The following is a 22,484-nucleotide window of genomic DNA, read 5'->3' on the forward strand; positions in this document are numbered from 1 at the left end:
TTCCCCAAACCGCAGCTCAATTCATGTCAAAGCATCACTTTTACCTGCTAAAACGCTACCAAACTTAAATGAGGACGTGGGCCCAGCTGTGAAAGATAATTCGTTACATCATCCATTACATTAACTTAAAGCGGCCTCGTCTGTTCTGTTAAAAAGACCATGTTTAGCTACGTGTCACAGCCTGTATAGAAAAGATGGATTTTGTAACACTGCCAAATGTTTTTAGAGCCAGAAGTCACCGTACTTACAGGAGAAAGTTATTAGCTAATGCTAGCCAGCCTGGTTAGCAGTCTGCATCCACAGGCAACAAATACCAGCTGATCACTAAAATCACATTAAAAACCTGGAATTTCACTCAGTAAAACTGACTTGTTGGACAGTAACCTCACAGCTGACATTTGATGGTCAGATAATCATTAAAACAGCACAAACACTGTCCAGAGGTCAGTTCAGGTGAAGCCTAGCAGACAGCTAGCAGCTAAAGCCGCCTGTGTCCTCGGCCTATCAGGAGGAGAACGTGTCTCTGCGGACTCACTGCTGGAGCCTCTGCTGGACGTTAGAGGAACTGCAGCCTGTGTAGATGTTTACTTCTGTTGGAGCAGTCGGTCACATGTCCGTCACTCTGGATGAGTTTACAGCACTGTTTTCACTCTGTGACACACACACACACACACTGTACATTTGTGTTGTCGGTCCGAGGTTATTCATTTCTTTGAAACACAAATAAGGTTTAAAATCTTTAAACGTTCATATCGATGTGTATCTGGATCTGTGTGCTTTGTTCTTTTTGCTTCTGTTTTATGGGCCGAGCGGCTCATACAGACTGTCTGAATCCAGCTCGGCTCTGGAGCCCCGAGGTCCCTCGCTGCATCTGGATACGAAGAAAATAATTTCACAGCCATTAATTTTGCATCTGTTGTGTTTGTATTTCTACTTGCGCTGTGGTGAACGTGTCAATTTGTGGACATAAAGTTGTCGAGCTGTGTGCGTACTGCGACTCTTTGTTCACTGCACTGTAAAAACAAAGCCGACTGCCATCACGTCAGAGCCGCTTCGGGTCTGACAGGTTTTATTTCATCACCGCATCCTTGTAGTCGTTGAACATCCGTCAAGCATTCCTTCTACATTCCAGTTCAGAGCGCACACACACACACACACACGTTTTTGTAAAATAAGCTGTGCATATTTTACATGAAACTCTCTCAGACTAAAATAAACTTGGGAGCCACTTCTTAACAACGATGGTCTGCTGTTTCTTGTTTCTAGTAACCGTAAGAGACAAACGTGCTTTCTGCACGTCGCAAAGAGGAACTCAGATGGACCGCGCTCCGGTTTTAAAAGGTTAAAGTTCTTCACGAGGGCTCTGCAGCACCTGTAGCTCAAAAAGCCTCAAAAGACTTTAAGATCCAGAGACGATCAATCAGAGCCCAGAGCGTCTGCGATTATAATCAGTCAGAAATTTCATAAAATAATCTCAGAATTACTCGATTTATTATTTTTGTCTCACACTTTGTCTTTTACATGCTCCCCTTTAAATGTTCTCTCTCGTGTTTCGCCTACTTTAGTGTGTTTATACCACCTCACTGTTATCTGATAACGAAGGCTAATTTTAGTCCACTATTGGATACGATTAGAGAAGCTCTATAGGGATATATGCTCGTTAGACAGGAGTCCATTGAGATGAATGGTCCCCAAAGAGGATGATTCCTGTCCACTCGAATAATAACTGAAGGTTTAGTTCTTCCTTTTGGAATTCGTGAGGACTGGATCTTGTGGATATTATGAGCTCATTGCTCTTTTAGACATACCTGTATGGAAACATAAGACCTCCTCAGTTTGGGTTCATATTGAATCATCAGTGTGTCTGAAATGTGAAGCCGACTGGAGAACGAGGAGCTACTGGACTTTCATCAAGCTGAGCAAAAGCTTTAAGATATCTCGAAATGTCTCTGCAACAGTGTCGACGTCTCTGACATTAACAAAGCAGATCTTTGTTGTACAGACAGACCGGGGCGAAGGATTTGGGAGGACTTCAACTATCTGGGAAAAAACAACAGTTTAAAATCCTGCACAGACTTCGTCTGTGACACAGTCGCCCTGATTCAAAGCTTAAGCTTTGTTCACCTCCATTAAGGAGGAGCTACATACTAACATGTATACACACATCGTTGTTATTATTGTTTATGTCGTGTTGTTGCTGATTCCTTGTATTACTGTGCATGTACTGTTGTATTTGTAAGTGCATACACAGACTTAACTCGCTTCACTTTAGCTTTATCACTACAACACAAACGATTTCCTAAAGGTGCATTAATATCTCCCGTTTCTGCTGTCGCCACCTGCTGGCCACCAACAAGAATGCAGGTTTAGGAGAGCAGAGCAGGAGGAACATGTGTCCATCTTTATTATCCAGTTTGTGCACAGCGACCTCACTTCCTGTGATGTTTGCCATCCGGTCCAGGCTGGCCTCACCTGGCACACAAAATATTGCCTCTGCTGCTGTTTCAGGTCCTCGGAGATCCCAGAAATCTAAAGAGCGCCTGCTGAACACGCTGCAGATCATCTCCAGATCCAAGAATGAAGGAAGGATGTACAATAAGAAGGTCAAAGGAAGAGAGCGTGTACAGGAAGTCAGAGGAACGGAAGCGTAGCGATGTTCCTCGATCTAAAGTGTGCAGAATATAAATAGTGAAGTTCATGAAGATACAGCAGCTTTTCCTTTCCTCATGTGTCTTTATTATTTTTAAAGAATAGAAGGAAAACACACTGGAGCGGGTGGTATTTTCACATATTTGGTCATTATCAGCTGCTGGTTCCCATTCAGTGTGAGAGTGGACGTGCAGAGACCTGAAGCTCGCTGTAACGTATCCCCGAGCTGCGCTGCCACTGTTGTGTAACGCCACTTAAGCCTCGCAGGAGAAAAACCAACGGTGAGGAAGAACAATGAGAGACTGACAGCTCTTTAAAGAAGCTGCTGTCTGAGGTTTTGTCTCTGACATGTCCTGAAATGCAGACTTTATATAAACAGCAACACATTTCAGGAGCTCAGGTGTGCTGATCAAACAGGAGGAGGGGAGGAGAAGAAAGGGCGTGGAGGAGGAGCCGGGAGGGCAGGTACAACAAGTTGGATTAAACCTGTAATTATTATTCTACGGAGTTTACTTAACCTCTCCCTCTCTCGCTCTCTCACACACATGCAGTGTTTGTATAGACTGATAAGGCGAGGGGGGAGGGGGGGGAGGAGGAGGAGGGGAAAACAGCTTAGCCAAAAGAATAAAAACAGAGCGGTGAGAAAACGTGATTGAGTTGGAGAGAGAGCAGAAAGGTGCAGGAAGACGCAGAGCAGGAGAGGAAGAGAAGAACAGTCACTGAGAGAAGAAGAAGGAGGAAGAGTGCAGCTGTACTGGGAGCATGTCTCTGAATGGGAAGGTGGCTCTGGTGACGGGGGGTGCTCAGGGCATCGGCAGAGCTGTGGTCCAGTCACTGCTGCAGAGCTCAGCCAAGGTCGGTACTGCTGCAACTTTTGCTTGCAGCTTTTAGTTTCCTTCGATCTGTTGTGTTTTTCATCTTTTCACCTCAAAAGCTTTTTTTCTTCACTGTTTGACTTGTTTTTTTAACAGGAGCAGGGTTTCAAAGGTGAGTCTGTGGTTAATCCAGGTTAATCTGTAATGAAATCATTGTGAAAGACTCGCTTCTCTGCAGCAGCACGGGCGTTTCAGAGAGATCAGTCATTTCTCGGAACTTCCTTTGCCATCTGTTTAAGTAAATGAATGTTTGTTTCCGTCTGAGCTGCACAGTTGTGAAACCACAGGACTAATATAGTCTGCTGAGCAAAGTAAGTGTTGCACTGTAACCAAAGTGCTGCAGAGTCCATCTCAAAGTTCTGTTCTGCAGGTGGCCATGGTGGACCTGAACAAGGACCTCGGTGAGGAGTGCAAGGCCCAGCTGGACGCCGAGTTCGGAGAAGGAAACTGCACGTTCATTGAGTGCGATGTGGCCAACGGAGATGCGCTGCGAGGTAATTATGCCGTGCCGTAAGACGCGAGAAAAGAGCTGACGTCACTCTCGTCAAAGCTTTCAGTGTGTCAGTGCGTTTGGCAGCTGTTCAGTTAATTGTGTAATGCAAACGCAGCGCACCGCCGAGCCTTGGACAACGAGGAAGCGGGCTAATTTAATTTATCACAAACCTGTCACCGAGGTCAAACAGAGCTCCGAGTTTTCTCGCCGCTCCCAGAGTCCCGCTCAAACTCAGCCTGTCCTGTGTTTGATTTACAACCACATGACCTTTTATTTTTCTCCAGTTACCTTCTCCTTTTCTGCTGCTCTGCCGGCGCTGTTGTGTGCTAGTGTGTGTGTGGGGGGGGCGTGCCTGGGTGAGAAAAAGGAGAAGCCGAGTATTTAAGTGTGTGTAAGTGAAAAAGTGTGTCACAGAGTGAGAGAGGAACAAGGATTCATTGTCTGACACTGAAAAAGTCTATCCCTGCAGGCAAACGGCTGTGGAATGCTGTTTGCTGTAGCTCCTGTGTGTGTGTGTCTGTGTGTGTGTGGGGTAAGGTGAGATTTACCATGTTTAAATGCACTCATGCATCTTTGCAGCTCTGTTTTGTGTCTCTGCATCTTCAGCACTAATTGCGAGGTGTCCAGGTGAGGAATGCGGAAGACACGCAGGTTTAACCCTCTCCGGTTTTTCCCTCGGGGTCTGTTTCTGCTGTTGCTGTTAGCGTAACCAATCGTGCGCGCCCACATGCAGAGATAAACCGGCTGCTGGCGGCTGATTGCGTAACAGCATGATGTATGTGCCCCTCAGTCACAGCGTGTGCGTTCGGCCGACACGTCTGACAAGTTATTTGGGTGTAAACCCCGCGGTGTCAGGATTCCTGCTCTTTGCTGAACCTGTAACTGAAACACACACAAGCTTTTCACACGTAAAGTAAAGTGAGTCCTCTCGAAGACTGCAGTGTGTAGTTACATTTCAGGAAGTAGTCAGGCCACTGACACTTCTTGTGGTGAACTTTAAACATTTTTACAAACTGATCTCTACCTGCTGCTCATGACATCACAGCCAACTGGAAATGTGGACGAGTTTTCCAGCTGGAGGTTGTTTGTTTTGGCTTGGAGTCTGGCTCTGGTCCTGAGACTGACTTCCTCCTCAGCATTTCACTTTTAATTCAGTTTCATCGCCTCGGAGTACTTTTTATTGTACAGTAATACACAACACCAACGGCTGCTGCTACCCCAGACAACCCGGTCCTTGGACACCCCGAGGTAGAAGAAGTCAGCACAGAGGTCAGCTGGGGGGTGCTTAATGTCAAACCTAGTATGCTTGATACCAAAACAAAACCAGCACATGTAGGTAGACCCAGAATGGAGGATACATATCTCATGTGGGCGATCTGGAAAGTTTAGCTTGGTCAGCTCCATGATGATTGGCCCCTCTTGGTCAGCTCCATGACGATTGGCCCCTCTTGGTCAGGTCCATGACGATTGGCTCTTCTTGGTCAGCTCCATGATGATTGGCCCCTCTTGGTCAGCTCCATGACGATTGGCCCCTCTTGGTCAGGTCCATGACGATTGGCTCTTCTTGGTCAGCTCCATGACGATTGGCCCCTCTTGGTCAGCTCCATGACGATTGGCCCCTCTTGGTCAGGTCCATGACGATTGGCTCTTCTTGGTCATCTCCATGACGATTGGCTCTTCTTGGTCATCTCCATGACGATTGGCCCTTCTTGGTCAGCTCCATGACGATTGGCTCTTCTTGGTCATCTCCATGACGATTGGCCCTTCTTGGTCAGCTCCATGATGATTGGCTCTTCTTGGTCAGCTCCATGACGATTGGCTCTTCTTGGTCAGCTCCATGACGATTGGCTCTTCTTGGTCAGCTCTATAACGATTGGCCCCTCTTGGTCAGCTCTATAACGATTGGCCCCTCTTGGTCAGCTCTATAACGATTGGGCCCTCTTGGTCAGCTCCATGATGATTGGCCCCTCTTGGTCAGCTCCATGATGATTGGCCCCTCTTGGTCAGCTCCATGATGATTGGCCCCTCTTGGTCAGCTCTATAACGATTGGCCCCTCTTGGTCAGCTCTATAACGATTGGCCCCTCTTGGTCAGCTCTATAACGATTGGGCCCTCTTGGTCAGCTCCATGACGATTGGCCTTTCTTGCTTGATGATCAGCATCAGTTCGGCTGAACAGCCAGACAGCGAGGGTCCGGGCACTTCCAGAGTTCTTGGTAGTAGCTCGGATAAGTTTGGCGTGTTGAGAACGATGAAGCAGATTAAAGTGTAAACTACATGGTGCTACGATGGTAATGAGGCTCTGTTATAACAGCGAGTGCAGTCTTAATGAGTGAAACCCTGTTTACATTCTGATGGGAGCTTGTCATTGATGTTTTTAGAAGTTCCTGTATTAGCGTCTGAAATCACCCCATTTTGATTTCTTGTCTCTGTGGAACAGACACCTTCCAGAACACCGTGGACCAATTTGGCCATCTGGACATCGTCATCAACAACGCCGGCATCACCAACGAAAAGGACTGGGAGAAGACCATCCAAGTGAACCTGGTGAGATGGCAAACCAAAATAACACGCATGCTGCCTTAATGCATGAACGCTAGATCAGACTGATGCCCCGGGGGTGGTGCATCAGAGGAAGCTTAGCATGCCCATGATATCTTTCCCCATCAGCACCTCACTGATGCTCACCTGATGGAGGTGCAGCATCTGACCAATCGCAAACATGCATTTTACAAAGGATGATAAATCTGTAAGATAATTGAAGCAGAAACATTTGCAGCTTTATCTCTTTTTGTGCTTTGAGGAAAAACCTGAGGAAGCCTAATCAGAAGTATTATTATGTGCAGCACTTTGTGATTCTGTCTAGAAAGGTGCTATATAAATAAAAAGAATTTATTTATTTATTAAAGTAGCATAGAGCTTTTCCTTTCAGATCGCAACTCAGAGGATCCAGAGCACACCGCTCTTTTAGATCCTCAGCTCTTCCTGAACTGTGCAGGTTTTCCAGGCCATGTGGAATAAGGAATGTCGGGTGTAACCTAACACTCAAAGAAGGCAGGGAGTCAAAACATTTTTCAAAGTTAGATTGGAATGTGATCCAGATAGAGCCACAGGTCACAACACAAAAGTTTATCCTGTGGCAGCAACTCACTTGAAAATAGTACAAATGTTGCGTGTAGTCGGGGAATGTCAGCCTGTCAGAAGGTGAACGGTTGGATTCTTCTCATGGTGGCGACGAGGCTCCCAAAACTGCAGGTCCTCATCGATCCATGCGTATACATACAGAAACTGAAAGCGGTGACTAAAGTACTATCAGCCTCATCTTCTGACATTTTGTCTTATTATAAATTCAGCCCCACGCTAACCCGCTGACATCACATCCTGTGTTGTCCACCTTCATTCTGTGTCAGTGCCAACAGGGGGCGACACCGGCACTTGCTGAATAGATGGCGGAAATGACTTTCCTGATAAGTTCATTGGCTTAGCCAGTCGTTTCTAGTTTGGCTGGTAAAAATAACACTCTGTCTGCGGCTGTTGTTGGTCACCTGTCACAAATACCTGCTCTGTTCACCTTTGACCTCTGTGTTACAGCACGGAGAACCTCCAGCTCTCCATCTAATAGAAAGTAACGACAGCTCAGGTTTAAAGTGAAAAAGGACATGAAAATAGTTCAATCGAGATACTTCAGCTCAGTTTGAAGATCCGGACCAGTTAGATTACTTCAGCTGCTTGTGACTTCACACCAAGCCACAGTGGAAAAACACGAGCTGCGCGTCTTACCGTGGATCTTTCCTGCTGTATAAATAAACATGAGTTTTCCTTATTTTCAGTCACGTATCTCTGCTCCAGCAGTGAAGGCTCATGTTAAACATGACCATACTTCAGATAATAAGGTCAGTGTACAAGTCCTCTCTGTGAGCCAAAGCTCGGGCTGCAGACTGCTCTAAACCCTCGGTTTCACAGCTCGTCTTCCTGTTAGCTCTAAATATGTTTCAATAACAACAGCTGAATTGAACTGCATGATGTCACAGAGAGGGAATATCCTAATATGGTCTTCTCAGGCGAATGGCTGAAATCTGGGCCACAGAAGCTCTACATACTTGCTTTTCAAACGTTTGTTTATGATGGGCAGCCAATACGTGAAACGTTGGCTTAAAGACAGGTTGGCCTTTAAGGGGAGGGGCTAAAGCAGCTTGTTTTAAACTGAGGCACTCATACGGGGCCCAGTACAGGACTTATCAACTGTATTTGAGTCTGACAGTGGACGGTGATATGGGACTGACACAGTACAAGCACAAGAGGGACTAAAAAAAGCCTCTTTCTTGCTAACAGCACAGCTGGTCGACGATGGGATCCACCATCGAGACTCTGTAAAGTGTGGCCCGCAGAGAGACCTGATCTCTTCTCACAACATACCGCTGTGACTCATTGTTCCTGAATTGGCTCCCGTTCACATCAGCTGTTGGAGTCAGACTCCATCCAAGTTCCAGTTCGAGGATACTTTCCTCCGCTTAGTTGCATATTTGGGATGTTTTAAGTTTTCAGATGTGAACTTTCGACTCCAACAGAACTGTATGAAACGCAAATGTGGGACTTAAGATGTGATGGATGTGCATTTATGGAGCACGGCATGTTACGTAAAGGCCCTTGCTGTGATAGCAAAATAAAAGTCTGCCCATACAGTCAGTGATGCTTTGGCACTGGTAGCACTGGTAGCACTGGACCGGGAGCTGCAGAAAGGGAAATGTGTTGCAGTGGTTTGTATCACATCTGTCTGACAGTGTGTTCATGCAAACGAGGCGTCTTCTTAAAAACAAAGTTAGTCATGGACTTCCTGAGACTGATACTTTTTACATTATTCAACTCAACTTTATTTACACAGCAAATCACAACAGCAATCACCTCAAGGAGCTTTGTATTGTAAGGTCGACCCTACAATAATAGATACAGAGAAAAAGCCCAACAGTCATATGAGCAGCACTTTGGCGACAGTGGGAAGGAAAAACTCCCTTTTAACAGGAAGAAACCTCCAGCAGAACCAGGCTCAGGGAGGGGCGGGGCCATCTGCTGTGATTGGTTGGGGTGAGAGAAGGAAGACAGGATAAAGACATGTTTTCCTTAGAAAATATTATTATAAAGCACTACATATGTATTCATTGCTATGCAGATGATGCCCACCTATATGTATCTATGAACGCTTGAGCAGGAAATGAATCAAACTACTCAGATTATGATTCGAATTCATATAACTTTATTAATCCCAGAGTTCACAGCCGATCCAGCCTACGCTCTCACAGCCCACTGTCTTTAAACTCTGATTTCAAGAGCGGAGTCAAAGCAGAGGTCAGGAAAAAATTCGATGAATAAAAAGAACAAAATAGATTAACAGCGTGCTCAGAGGGAGCGTTTCTGTACTGCTGCGCCTTAAACTGACGGTGATGTTTGATTCTGTGTTGAGCTGAGTTCCTCATCGACGATCGTTGTGTGTCTGGCAGGTCTGTCTGAGCCCGTCTTTGTGTTGTGGTTCCTGTCAGCCCGTCATACATGCTTTAATCAGTCACAGCCTGATACTCGGATAAGAGCTGATACACTGCTAACCACTTTAAAGGTGCGCTGTCTCACGCTGTCAGTATCACTTCTCTTTCTTAAGCAAACTTCAGATCTGTCAGACCATTTTCATTCCAACACTGACATCAGCTAAACCAAAGCAAAAGTTTAATTCATTAAAAAGTTTTCCATCTTTGTTTTCTTGACTCTCGGGTAAGTTCACACCTGGTGCCCCAAAGAGCTGTTTGTCTTTGGAGTCGGGTCCATTTATGCAGCCCTGCTGGTCTCAGACTGGGGGAGTGTTTGTGTGCACGGCCGGGTGTTGCCTCCTACACGACTCTGTTAGGAGCACATGAGTTTGGTATATTCAGCAGGTCATTGCTGGAGAGGAGACCAGGTGAACACTTCACCTGTGCTCTGAGTCCTGATGCTGCTGGGTGAGTCACCTGACTGCTCACTAAGTGTCTGTGGGCAAGAAACAATCTGCTTTTGTCATGGTCCTGGGTCGTTGACCCAGCGTTTTGTGTTTTGTGATTATTTCCCTCTGTTCTAGTTATTCTGTGTCCTCCCCCCTTGTGTCCGGTTCGGGTTCTAGATTTCCTGTTTTGTTCTGAAAGTCTGTGTCTGTTGTCATTGTGTTCAGCTTGTGTCCTCCAGTCATCATGTGTATTCAGATCAGCTGTTCTTCCCTCCTGTGTGCGATTACCCGATTACCTTGTGTGTGTATATATAGTGGGTGTCGGTCTGTGTTCGTTGTCGGCTCGTCTGTGTTTCTTGGTATCCTGGTCTGCGTCTCTCTCCGTTTTGTAAGATTTCAGGTTTGCTCTTTAGTTTCTCCCAGTTTAGGTTTCCGTTTGTAATTACTTATGCTTCATTGCCTGTTTTTGCCACCGCCACCGTGTAAATAAACTTCACTCGTATCATCAGTTTACTGCATTTTGGGTCCTCCTTTTCCTCCACTCCACACAGCTCACTCCGCCAGCCGTGACAGCTTTCTTTTATTTGTTGTTGTTTGTTGTCCCTCAGTGCTTCATGACTCCATGCCCAAACACTTTTAACCCAGTCTTCATCCAGACCCCCTCCTGCCCCCTGTTTTGGGGGCCTATAACATGACAGTAATAATGTGACACTAACTGGAGCTTCAATAACCGCATCATTTCTGTTGCTGTGTCAGCTGTTCTGCCAGATATGTGAGCTAAAGAAACAATTCTTTGCAGTCAGTGAAGAGTGAGAAGCTCGTCTTTAAAGCGTGTTATCAGTGGGTTCACGTATGTTTAACTTCCTCATCACGAGCGCATGCCTCAGTTTACAGCTGTGAACACTCGTCTTATCTTTGTCTGCAGACCTCGGTCATCAAGGGAACCTACTTGGCTCTGGAGCACATGAGCAAAGAGAACGGCAAGCAAGGAGGCACCATTATCAATGTATCCTCTATGGCAGGTAACACGCACACGTGCAGAAACATGTATTATTAAAACAACAGACACTCTGCCAGGCTTTCAGATTTCATACAGCGATTTTTGTTCAGGGATGTTAAAGTTCGCCAAAGATTACACGACAGTTGTGTCCATAAGGCCACGGCGGCGTGTGACTGCGCTTCGCCTGAGTCGCTGCTGCTGCTGCGGCGAGCTGCCAGTGGCTCTGAGAAAGAGGCGCCCCCACTCATCACCCTCCAAAATCAGCTGACTAATGTTCCCAGTGCAAATACAACAATCAGCTTTTTCTTCCTGTTCATTTCAAAGGGCAGAGGGCAGCGAGTCAAAGGTCAGCAGAAAGCTCAGCTCAGTCTGACCTCATCACAAGGACGTTTTCTGCAGCGGCACACCCGGGCGCGCTTCCTGTCTGTCAGCTTTTCTGCTTCTATTTTGTGCTGCGAGCTGAGCTGAACGCTGCGCTCGCCGCTGTGTCTGTGAACCTTCTTCACTGTGCATGAACCCTGCAGCTCTTTAGAGACCTGCAGCTTAAAAACACGACAGCGGGGCGTCAGCACTGACCTCGTCACATACTTGGAAGCAAAATGGTGCCCTTCCTGAGTAACAGCAGATATGAATGAGTGATATGAGCTCTAGGAGTGGACCAGCTGGGAGCACCTGGCTCTCCGCTGACTTTCTCCTTTCAGAAAATGTGGCTGTGAGAAATCTGTCCTCGCTGGAGGCCTGGCTCATGGAAACATTCCTCTTCTTCCTTGGATGTGGGTGTTGTGTTAGAAACACATGAAACAAAAAGCAGCTATGACAGGTTGGCAGATATCCACCAGGGCTGTGGATCGCTCCGTCATGGAAAAGTTCATTCTCCTCCAACATCTTCTCTCCATCACAGTCCAACACAACAAAGACGAGTCCCGAGCTCTGCTGGTGTTTTATTGTCCTCATGCTGCTCTTTAAAGGCCTGCGAGAGCCGTGATCTTCCTCTACAACATCCCACGCAGAGCTCCGAGGAAGCTGCGTTTTCTGTGGGATTAGCGCCGTTTATGAGACCAGAACACTTCGGGATGTCCCCTCATGCAACGGCAACGTGCTTCATTGGAGCAAATAAACTCCACGTAGGCGATGATTAGATGAGACAGATTATAGTGAGTTCCTGTGTGGTTAGATTACACACAGACACACACACTCCTCATTATGTTGCAGTGACTCGTATCTGCTGTCCCGCTGCAGGCTGCAGATCCAGGGTTGACCCTTCCTTCGTTGTTTTCGCGGCCTCGGGTCTGGGCAGAGGTCTTCGAGCAGGTGTTAGGTTCCAGGTCAAAGGTCGCACTGCTCTGTGCCGTAAAAATATTTGTGTTTCACAAAGATTCTGAGTGATGTTCCTGTGGGAGAGCTCCCAGCTACAGATCGGCTGACAGTTATTAGAACTTCACGTCACGCCCAGGCAGTGTGACACAAAGCTCAGCAAAGCCAGGATATCTTCTCTGTGGTCGCACGACGGTGGTCATCAACCCGATAAAGAGAAGAGAAGATAACCTTTATTAGTCCCACACGTGGGAAATTTGTTTTGTTACAGCAGTGGACAGTTGTATAGAGAAAGAACACTGGAATAATATATCTATGAGACATTGTACACAATAGAATAGAATAAAATAAAATACTGTATACAATAGGATAAAAATAGAAGACAAATGCTATATACAATATGAGTATAATACAACGATGGCAGGAAGAGTTTTGCACTTAGTGTTATTGCACATGTGTGGATGAGTTTGATCAGCTGGAGTCTTTATTATGGAGTCTGACAGCAGTGGGGAGGAAAGACCTGTGAAATCTCTCCGTCCCACACCGTGGGTGCCGCAGTCTCCCACTGAAGGAGCTGCTCAGTGCTGTCACAGTCTGCTGCATGGGGTGGGAGATGTTGTCCATCAGGGATGACAGCTTAGCCGCCGTTCTCCTGTCACTCACCACCTCCACTGGGTCCAGAGGGCATCCTAGAACAGAGCTGGCCCTTCGGATCACCCTGTTCAGTCTCTTCCTGTCCCCAGCAGAGATGCTGCTGCCCCAGCAGACCACACCGTAAAAGATGGCTGAGGCCACCACAGAGTCATAGAAGGTCTTCAGGAGTGGGCCCTCCACCCCAAACGACCTGAGTCTCCGCAGCAGGTACAGCCTGCTCTGCCCTTTCCTGTAGAGGGCGTCTGAGTTATGAGTCCAGTCCAGTCTGTTGTTCAGATGAACACCAAGGTACCTGTAGCTGTCCACAGCCTCAATGTCCATACCTTGGATGTTCAGTGGTTGCAGTGGAGAATGCTTGTGCCTGCGGAAGTCTACCACCAGCTCCTTGGTTTTACTGGCGTTGATCTGGAGGTAGTTCAGCTGGCACCAGTCCACAAAGTCTTGGGTCAGTCCTCTGTACTCCTTGTCGTCCCCATCAGTGATGAGGCCGACTATTGCAGAGTCATCAGAGAACTTCTGCAGGAAGCACTGGGTGGAATTGTGGGAGAAGTCTGCAGTGTAGATGGTGAAGAGGAACGGAGCCAGAACCGTTCCCTGTGGGGCCCCCGTACTGCAGACGACCCTGTCCGACACACAGCCCTGAGCCCCGAGGCCGACGCTGTCGATGTCATTTCCTGTTTTTATCCTGGTTTCTCAGAGTTGAGGAGATGAACCATCCCCGGGTCATGTGACACTGGTCCAGCTGTGATGTGTGTGGATTACAGATGATCCGTTTGGTCAATAACAAAGTATTTTTCTATCGGCTTTGTTCAGAAACATATCTGATTAACGTGGAGCCGCTCAGACGATTCTCAGGCACGTTTTCATCGTCTGTGCTTCACGTCAGAATTTAATCTGTGTTTGTTTTAATCATGCATCATGATGTCGATCTAGCACAGCTCAGCCTGCACTAACAGCAGACATGTGGTAATCATTTCACCCTCATCCCACTGGTGATAACATCAGTGTGTGTGTGTGTGTGTGTGCGTGTGTGTGTGTGTGTGTGTGTGTGTGTGTGTGTGTGTGTGTGTGTCTGTGTGTGTGTTGTTCATTTGGATGTGGTCACATGACATTTGTGCAGCCAGGTCGCCGGTCGTTGTCTTTGTTGTTCTCGTCATCGCACTGTGAGGACAAAGTGAAGGAAATGTGTATTTATTATGAAAGCCTTCACGGAGCTGAAACAGCAGCGAGTCACGCGGTGACTGTTTCATCAAAGACAGGATGCTCGGACGGGTCTCTGAGTCGGGTTTAATCCCAGTAAACCCGGATCAGCTGAGCCTGCGGCGTTTAAAACGAGGTGCAGCTGCAGCAGCTGTGTTTGGCCTGCATGTTACAAACTGTGATAACATCGTGTTTTTCCCTCTGGGTCTTTCCTTTTTCAGCCTTCATGCATTCCCCTCACCAGCCCGTCTACACGGCCACTAAACACGGAGTCATTGGCTTCACCAGAGCGATGGCGGTAAGACGCACACACATTAGCGAAAGCGCAGCACGAAGCCTTTCGGGATGAGAGGGCCGCTCAGCAGCTTGTTCTCGTGTCGCTGCAGGACGCGGCCATTCAGGGCGACTACGGCGTTCGCATCCACGCGCTGTGTCCGGCCTTCGTCGACACGCCCCTGCTGCAGTCGGTGGAAGACGAGGACAACATGGGCAAGTTCGTCAAGTTCAAGGACGACTTCAAACGGAGCATGAGCAAGTTTGGAGTTCTACAGTAAGTCCATGTGCCAGTCAGCAGCAACGATCACCAAAACTGATGCAAACGTGTTTAAAGCCTCGTGTGGACGATAGAGGAACTGCAGTTTTTGGCACATCAGCGTTAGCTCCAAAGTTTGGCGCTTGTTGCTGCTGCAGTGTTTCATGTGTGTTTTAAACCTCCTGCAGATGAACGTTGGCACATTGCAGTCCGATCTGGTCTCACCTCAGTTGTCTGCGCTACAGCAGCAGCTGGTGTCAGCTGAGTGTGCTCAGGGAGCTCAGAGGTCTGGGTGAGGACGCGACATTCAGCTTCATATGAATGAAGCTGGACGAGTGAGAGACCTGCTGCTCAGCACGGATCAGATCTGTTCTTAACTCCGCTTTAAACCCGTCTCTGCTCTGATTGCATCACTGCTGTTTGAAAGACTTCTTCTCTTTCAGGAAACCCGATGAAGCGTTTGGAGCGGTTCAGTCCAGCTGTGAGAGACGCTGAACAGTGTCCACACTGTGCAGAGAGCACGCTGTGTGCAGTTTGCTCAACGCTGTGAAAGCTCTGCAGGAGGGAATCATTTAGTGTCAGAGGAAATTGAGTCCAGATGACTTCCTGAACACATGTGGATATATGCATCTGTACATCCACTGACTCGCTGAAAGAGGGCAGAACAGCAGCTGTAGTGTTTTTAGGGAATGTGGTGTTTACTTGTGTTAGTCACTCTGTAAAAACTCAACCTGCCTTTGGAGACAACAGTAAATCCCCATGATGTAAATCGTTATATTTTAGTTCAAAGTTACGGTGAGTTTAGTTTGAGTAAAAGCTTTCTCAGTGACTTCTGAAAGGCTGAACTCTGGAAACAAAGGAAACGGCCAACAGGGATCCACAGTCCTCCACGATGTTACACAGTTGCCTAAATAAGGATTCAGACTCCTGACTGAGGTTCTCCTTCCTCAGATTAAGATTTGGAAGCGTTTATAGTTTAGACTAATGTCAGTTTGAGGATAAATATGATGTGATGGTGGCACTGAAGTGGCTGCAGTGGGTTTGAGATGAGAGTCGTCTGTAGTCGGTGTTGACATTTGAATCAAGAATGTTCTTAATTTGACTTAAATCATGGAGATAAGTAACGGGAGGATAGTTTGTTAGGGTAACCCGCTGGGTCGGCCTTTATGTTCAGGCGAGTTCAAATATTTGAATCAAGTTGTTATGGTTACAGTTGTTTGCTGAGTCACATTTAAATCCAGTTAAGAATTATTTGAATTAAGTGGTTGAGACAGGATGATCCAGTAGGTTCAGCAAGTTTAAAGAGCTCATTGAAATCAGTTGTTTGGATTAGTTTGGATTCTATTCTGGGAGCCAAGATAATCCATTGATTTAGCTTCAAATCCAGTTTTAAAGCTAGGAAAAAGTTCAGTTTTATTTATATAGCCCCAATCCAGGTCTTTATGTCTTTAAGACATTCCTGCAGTTTAAGGCTACGTCCACACGTACACGGGTATTTTTGAAAACTGAGATTTTCCGTTTTCGTTTTAAAAAATAATCCCGTCCACACATAAAGGCAGAAATGAAGGAAAACGCTGCTATGAACATGCCAAAGCAACAGGTGGCGCTAGATTCCTAACCGTGCAGAAATGTTGGCCAATCAGAAGTCTAGAAGCCTCGGTGGGAAAAAGTAAACAAAGCTGGGGCATAGAAGCAGAACCGAGTCGTATGTGTGGAGGGACAGTAACTGTGTGTATATGTAAGCATTTAAACACTGCAGAGAGTAGAATTAACAGTATTGTAGAAATTCATTTCACCGAAACAATAACGTGGCGCACAGTGTGACGTCAAAAAATGCGCACACCTTTGACGCTGCGTTTTCTGCGTTTTCTGCGTTTTCTGCGTTTTTCTCGTCCACACGTAAACGCAAAAACTGAGTTTTCAAAAATATCCACCCTGGCCGGAGTTTTTAAAAATCTCCATGTTCAGTGACCAAAAACGCCGTTTATGTGTGGACGAAAGGTGCAAACGCATAGAAAAATCTGCGTTTTCAAAAATACCCGGGTACGTGTGGACGTAGCCTAACTCATTGGTGTGTGTTATCTGGCTTCATGGACAGATAGAGCTGGGTGTCATCTGCATAGCAGTGTAAATGTATGCTATGTCTTCTAATGATGCTGCCTAAGGGAAGCATGTAAAATGTAAACAGAATTGGTCCTAGCACTGAACCCTGTGGAACTCCATAATTAACCTCAGTGTGTGAAGAGGACTCTCCATTTACATGCACAAATTGTATATTTTTACCTTATTTTACACGTTGCTGTAGATCAGGGGTGTCAAACTCAAATGGGCCAAAATTCAAAACAGGAACAAAGTCGCGGGCTAACGTTAATATTTATTGAAAAAAAAATCTTCCTCCAGATATAAGAATGAATCTTTTCTTATGGACTCAAATAAGTTTTGCTGGAAAAGTGAATATGGAACAAGCAAAGCTTAATACTAAACAATATATATATTAGCTGTATAATACCAGTAGGCCAGCTCTAATAGTAATTTGGTATGGCTTCGTGGGCCAAATGTAATTAGGCTGCGGGCCAAATTTGGCCCGCGGGCCAGAGTTTGACACCTATGCTGTAGATAATGATGTGTCTGTGGGATGACTTGTTTCTCTAATGGTTAAAATTTAATTTGTGAAGAGAGTCATGAAGTCGTAATTTGTGATGCAAAAACAACAGCGTGTGTTTTTCTTCTTGTTGACCTGCAGGCCGTCGCTGATAGCAGAGGGCATGATGAGGCTGATCACGGACACCAGTCTGCACGGAGCGGTGATGAAGATCACCTGCTCCAAGGGAATCCATTTCCACACCTATGAGCCCATGTCGGCCTGAGCTCCACACTCAGGACTCACATGCTGAAGGAAAGATGCGGCGCTCTAACCCGTCTGACTGCAGCTCACCAGAGACGCTCGGGACGACACGTGGACGCTGCAGGAGCTTCAGTCAGAACTGCGTCTGTTTGGATTCGAATCTTTTTTATTTAATAATCATCTGCATAACATGAAAACAGTGATCATACAAACAATATCCAGCAAGCCAAAGTTACAGATGAGTTTTTTCGTTTTTAGCTAATTGTTTGTGCGTCACAGAAAACGCTGGACCGTCACTGTGGTCCACCTCAGAGATGACGGCTTCTTTGATTAGTGTTATTTAAAGAACTGTAACAGTTACTCTTTTATAGCTGGTTTATGTGACATGTAAACACAAATAAATCAATAAATATGGAGTTTTGATAACCTAAACAATAATTGTATGCTAACATTTGTAGTTTCACAATGTCTGTTTATTTTCCGTGTTTTAATATTTATTCACAGCCAATACGTGGTACACGAGGAGTGAGGTCACAGTATGCACATCACCCATTGGTTTGTAAAATCCAGTTTTTAGACTGCAAGCTAGCTTGGTTAGCAAAGCGTGTACATGGACTGTAAGGATTAAAGACGCCTTGCCACCCTAACTTCTTGAACGTGGAACTGCTGGGGCAAGAAGTTTGCATAATTAGGGGCGTGGCCTCTTTGACGGAACAGGCCGATGGCCGCACAGGCGGCTGTAGCTGCTAGCTGTCTGCTAGCTTCACCTTTGCTAACTGGAGTCCCTGAACAGAGACCTGTGAACCGTTGTTGGAGCCTTTTGGAGCATTTTTAATGTCATCATGTGAGGTTACTGTAGTAACAGACTGTCCAAGAAGGCGGAGCTCCAGGTTTAGTGCCTGCACTAATTAGCATAAGGTCACCTCTAAGATGGCGTGAGCCAAAAACCGGCATTAAGTCTGCACACAGTGGGTAATTTCAAAGTTGTTGCTTCCATCTTTATCCATAGTATAGGAAAGTGTGTGGAAATGCTTAGTAGTCTTTGATATTCTTCATATCAAATATTACGCTTCCAACTCAATCTCCCATTTAAACACAATAACGGCGACGGTACCCTAAAATTATTCCTCCTGCAGATGTGTTTCCTGGACTTGAGCTGGTTTTTATTCTGATCATCTTCTTGTGTGGCTGGAGGAACATATTTGATACTCATCACTGTGTCAGTCCAATACAGAAAAACGACTGTGGCAGCAGCATGCAGCAACTTTATTTGTACAGCGCAATCCTTTGTGTGTCTTTATCTCCTCTGAACTGTGGGCTGGGACACAGCGTCAGTCAGCCTTAGCCCTGTTTTCACTGTTGACATTCCTCATAAATCCTTGGCCAATTGAATCCTTTCACCGTGGTGAAAATGTTGGCTTTTTCCCAAACTGGGCGCTCTCCAAGAACCCGTGTGTGGTTTGCATGAAGTCACAGGTTGTCATGAAGAGACGGGTATAAACAAAGAGGTTCAGTGAGGCTGATCTCACAGCTGCTGTGCTGAAGTTTCCCTGTGAATGAATCCACAAAGACATGAAATGATTTGTGGTTATGATCGTTGTCTTTTCCTGGTCTGGCTCTCCAGTTATCGTTCTACAGTCTTTGGTCTGTAGAACGATTGGTCCCCGACGTTTAAGTCTGCTTTCTTCTGACTGGCTGCCCCTCACAGAAATTTGAACAGAAAGTGGGTGGAGCTTGTCTTCTTACAATGACAGTATCAGGGAGTGTACCCAGGCAAACTGAGAAACCAAGTGTTCAGAGCAGTTTGCAGCCTGAGCTCAGGAGTAATGTTAGCACAGTGCTCCCTCGCTATATTGCGGTTCATCTTTTGCGGCTGTCGCAATTTTGCATGCTTTATTTTTTTTTTACAGCCCATTGTGTTCTGCATCCTGATTGGCTGTAAATCGTTGTCAATCAATCCTGTGCCGTGTCTCGTGTACAGTACAGAATGTGTTCAGCTTGTCGATCGCTAGCAGTGGGACAAAAAGTTCTCGACATGCTGAGGGAAGGTAGAAGTTACTGTATTTTTTGGACCATAAGGCACACCGCATTAAAACAGTCAGATAAGTCAAACTTTACTCAACTCATTCTTCTTGCTTCCTCCACTTCTGTACCATTGATTCATTATTGATTCATTAATGTTAAATTCTCTGGCAGCTGCTCTGCTCCCATGTTCTGAAAACAGGGTTTGATCTTTGGTTTCGGTCTATAATACTGGACTTATTTTTCTACGAAGGTTTGAACGAGAGAGAAAAATGTGAAAATGTTCATGCCTGTCTGAGAAAAGTGTAAAGTGTGCAGTGAGGGGTTTTCCAGCCTTAAAACATCTGTAATAATTGTAAAAAATAAAGTTGGCTCCTCCCACAATAGACGAGGGACCGCTGTATGTAGAATTCCCAAATAATATGATTCGATTCAAATCAGATTTATTTATTCAGCACCAAATCACAACAACAGTCGCCTCAAGGTAGATCGGACAATAACACATACAGAGAAACACCCAACAATCATATGACCCCCTATGAGCAGCACTTTGGTGACAGTGGGAAGGAAAAACTCCCTTTTAACAGGAAGAAACCTCCAGCAGAACCACACACACCTCGCTTCTCTTCCTGTTAAAACAGTTCTTCTTTCCTCCAGTCACCAAGTGCTGCCAGGAGAGGGTCGTCTGATTATTTGTGTTTTCTCTAATTTGTTGGATCTTTGCCTTTCAATAAAGCATTTTGAGGAGATGCCAGCATGTATGTATTCACATAAATGAACAGTCCTGAGCCGCCCTAATATGATATAACAGTGTGTGGACAGATTCTTTCATTGTGTCTTTGTAGATCTGAGAGAGGAAGTCAGGAGGGTCAGTAAAGTATGTGAGGGTGGTGCAGGAGATGTGAGGACAGAGGTGAGGTGTGCGGTAGGAGTGACAGATGGGTTCAAGGTGGGGGTGGTGATTACATCAGGGATCAGCTCTCAGCTCCTCCTTGTTTGCAGTGGGGACGGACAGGCTCACAGGTGAGTCTCTCATGTTTGCAGATGATACTGTGATCTGTTCTGAGAGTAGGGAGCAGGTGGAGGAGAGCCTGGAGAGGTGGAGGTACGACATACGTGTGTGAACGAGAGGCAGACAGGTGGAGAGGTGAACATGCCAGGCAGCAGGAAAGGAGGAAGACCTCAGAGAAGATTGGTGGATGCAGTGAAGGCGACATGCAGAGAGTTGGTGTGGCAGAGGAGAACGCTGGGATAGAAGGAGGCAGGTGATCCACTGTGGTGACTCCTAAAGGGAGCAGCTGAGAGAAGATTAACACGAACACAAAGAAAGTCTCCCATAAATACTCAGTGGTGTCTTTATTCCAGTGCTTTCTTTGTACAGTAGAAGAACTCAGATCTATACCCTGTATGTACATGATCACATTGTGGGAAATGAAGCGGGAGTCCTACCCAGTACGACACATTCAACACCAGTCCTCCTCCACACGTGAAGCACGATTGGTTGGCTACATTCTCATCACGTAACAGCTAACCAATATCAAAATCTACAAAAGCTTTGAGCTCCTCTGAAGCTTCAGTTGGCAAAAAGTGTTTGAGCTTCAGCCGCTGGTGTCTGTCTCATCGCCGCCGTGACCGTCTTCCTCTTCTTCGTGTGTGTTAAAAGGGGTTGATGCGGAGTCCCGTCCCCAGCGGGGAGAAGGGGTTGACCTTCGCCCACATTAAAGCGTCGTTGAGTGAGATGGCTGATTTATTGTCCTCCAGCAAAAACACCGGACCCTGAGCATTCAAACAGAGCAGACAGAGCTTTGGACACATCAGTGCAGAAACACGTCGGGTAATCAGAGCTCGTGGGGACAGCTAATGGGCGCGATGCTTTCCCTAACCATGACCTTACTGTAACCCAGTGGTTCCCAAACTTTTTTTGCTGGGCCCCCCTTTGTTTTACGAGTACACGGGTGATTTTGAAAAGCAGCTGTTTCGTCCACGTAAACAGCGTTTCGAATCACCGAAAACGGAGATTTTTTAAAACTCATTTTTTGCGTTTACGTGTGGACGAGGAATACAGAGTCACGCAACATCAAAGGTATGAGCCTTTTTCCACATCACGCTGTGGCCACGTTATTGCTTACATGAGAGGAATTGCAGAATGGCAGACAGTCAGATTAACAGTATTTTGTCTCTGTCTGCAGGTTTTACACTCTTACATATAAACACGCAGTTACTGTCCCTCCATTTACAAAGGCAGAGGCGTCACGGTGCGATTATTTTACGTGTAGTTGTTTTTTCCTGTGTAATAATGTTCAACATTGCTGTCAATGCATTTTTCAAAAAATGCCTCTCTGTGCAAAATGGGTTTAAAAACATAAACAGCTGTGGGATCCTGTTTGTCTGTGATGTAAACAGCCCAGCGCTGCTCCTGATGCAGGGAAACCAACCCTGCAGGGAGACCTACCTCAGCACCTGTGCAGGTGAAGCCAAAGGGCAGATCTGCTTCACCATATTTTCTAGTCTTTGGCTTAGAATGAAGTTGGTTTGGAAACATATTCAGTGATGCTTCATCTCCTGCTGTGCGTTTGTGTGGGCGCCCGTGCTAGCCGTGTGCAAGCGTTTTGTTTTTTTCCCTTTTCATGCCGTGCCCCCCCTGCAATGGCTCTGCACCCCCCCTAGGGGGCGGGCCCCACACTTTGGGAAAGTCTGCTGTAACCTGACACTAAAACCACATTTTGAGTCTCAAAAATGCCTTCAATGCTGTGGGATTTTGGTCCCCACAAAGATGTTAAAACACACACACACCTGTATTCTCTGCCCGGTGAAGCAGGACAGCTGGAGGTCTGAGTGACTCGGCAGGTTGGAGCCCGTCACGTAGTCAGCACCGCAGAGGAGCAACGCACCTGAGAGACGTCAGGAAATGGTTTAATGTTGTCATTATCATTAAC

General features: G+C 46.2%; 2 protein-coding genes across 3 annotated transcripts in view; one reads left to right on the forward strand and one right to left on the reverse strand.

The window, feature by feature from the left end:
* The first annotated feature begins 3,326 nt into the window (after positions 1–3,326).
* Positions 3,327–17,958, forward strand: hpgd (15-hydroxyprostaglandin dehydrogenase). Its single transcript, XM_026169596.1, has 7 exons — positions 3,327–3,504; positions 3,895–4,018; positions 6,457–6,563; positions 10,907–11,003; positions 14,371–14,447; positions 14,536–14,699; positions 17,425–17,958. The coding sequence occupies exons 1-7, from the start codon at positions 3,412–3,414 to the stop codon at positions 17,546–17,548; spliced, it is 786 nt and encodes a 261-aa protein (XP_026025381.1). The 5' UTR covers positions 3,327–3,411; the 3' UTR covers positions 17,549–17,958.
* Positions 17,959–20,880: 2,922 nt separating this feature from the next.
* wdr17 (WD repeat domain 17) overlaps positions 20,881–22,484 on the reverse strand; it is a 31,670-nt gene continuing 30,066 nt past the window's right edge. For both annotated transcript variants that reach the window (XM_026169528.1, XM_026169526.1), the window contains 2 exons: positions 22,342–22,439; positions 20,881–21,324 (listed from right to left, as the gene is read on the reverse strand). In XM_026169528.1, coding sequence (XP_026025313.1) covers positions 21,205–21,324; positions 22,342–22,439 — 218 coding nt within the window. In that variant the 3' untranslated portion in view covers positions 20,881–21,204. The remainder of the gene's footprint in view (positions 21,325–22,341; positions 22,440–22,484) is intronic.

Source organism: Astatotilapia calliptera, chromosome 6, assembly GCF_900246225.1.
Source record: "Astatotilapia calliptera chromosome 6, fAstCal1.2, whole genome shotgun sequence".
NCBI lineage: Eukaryota > Metazoa > Chordata > Actinopteri > Cichliformes > Cichlidae > Astatotilapia > Astatotilapia calliptera.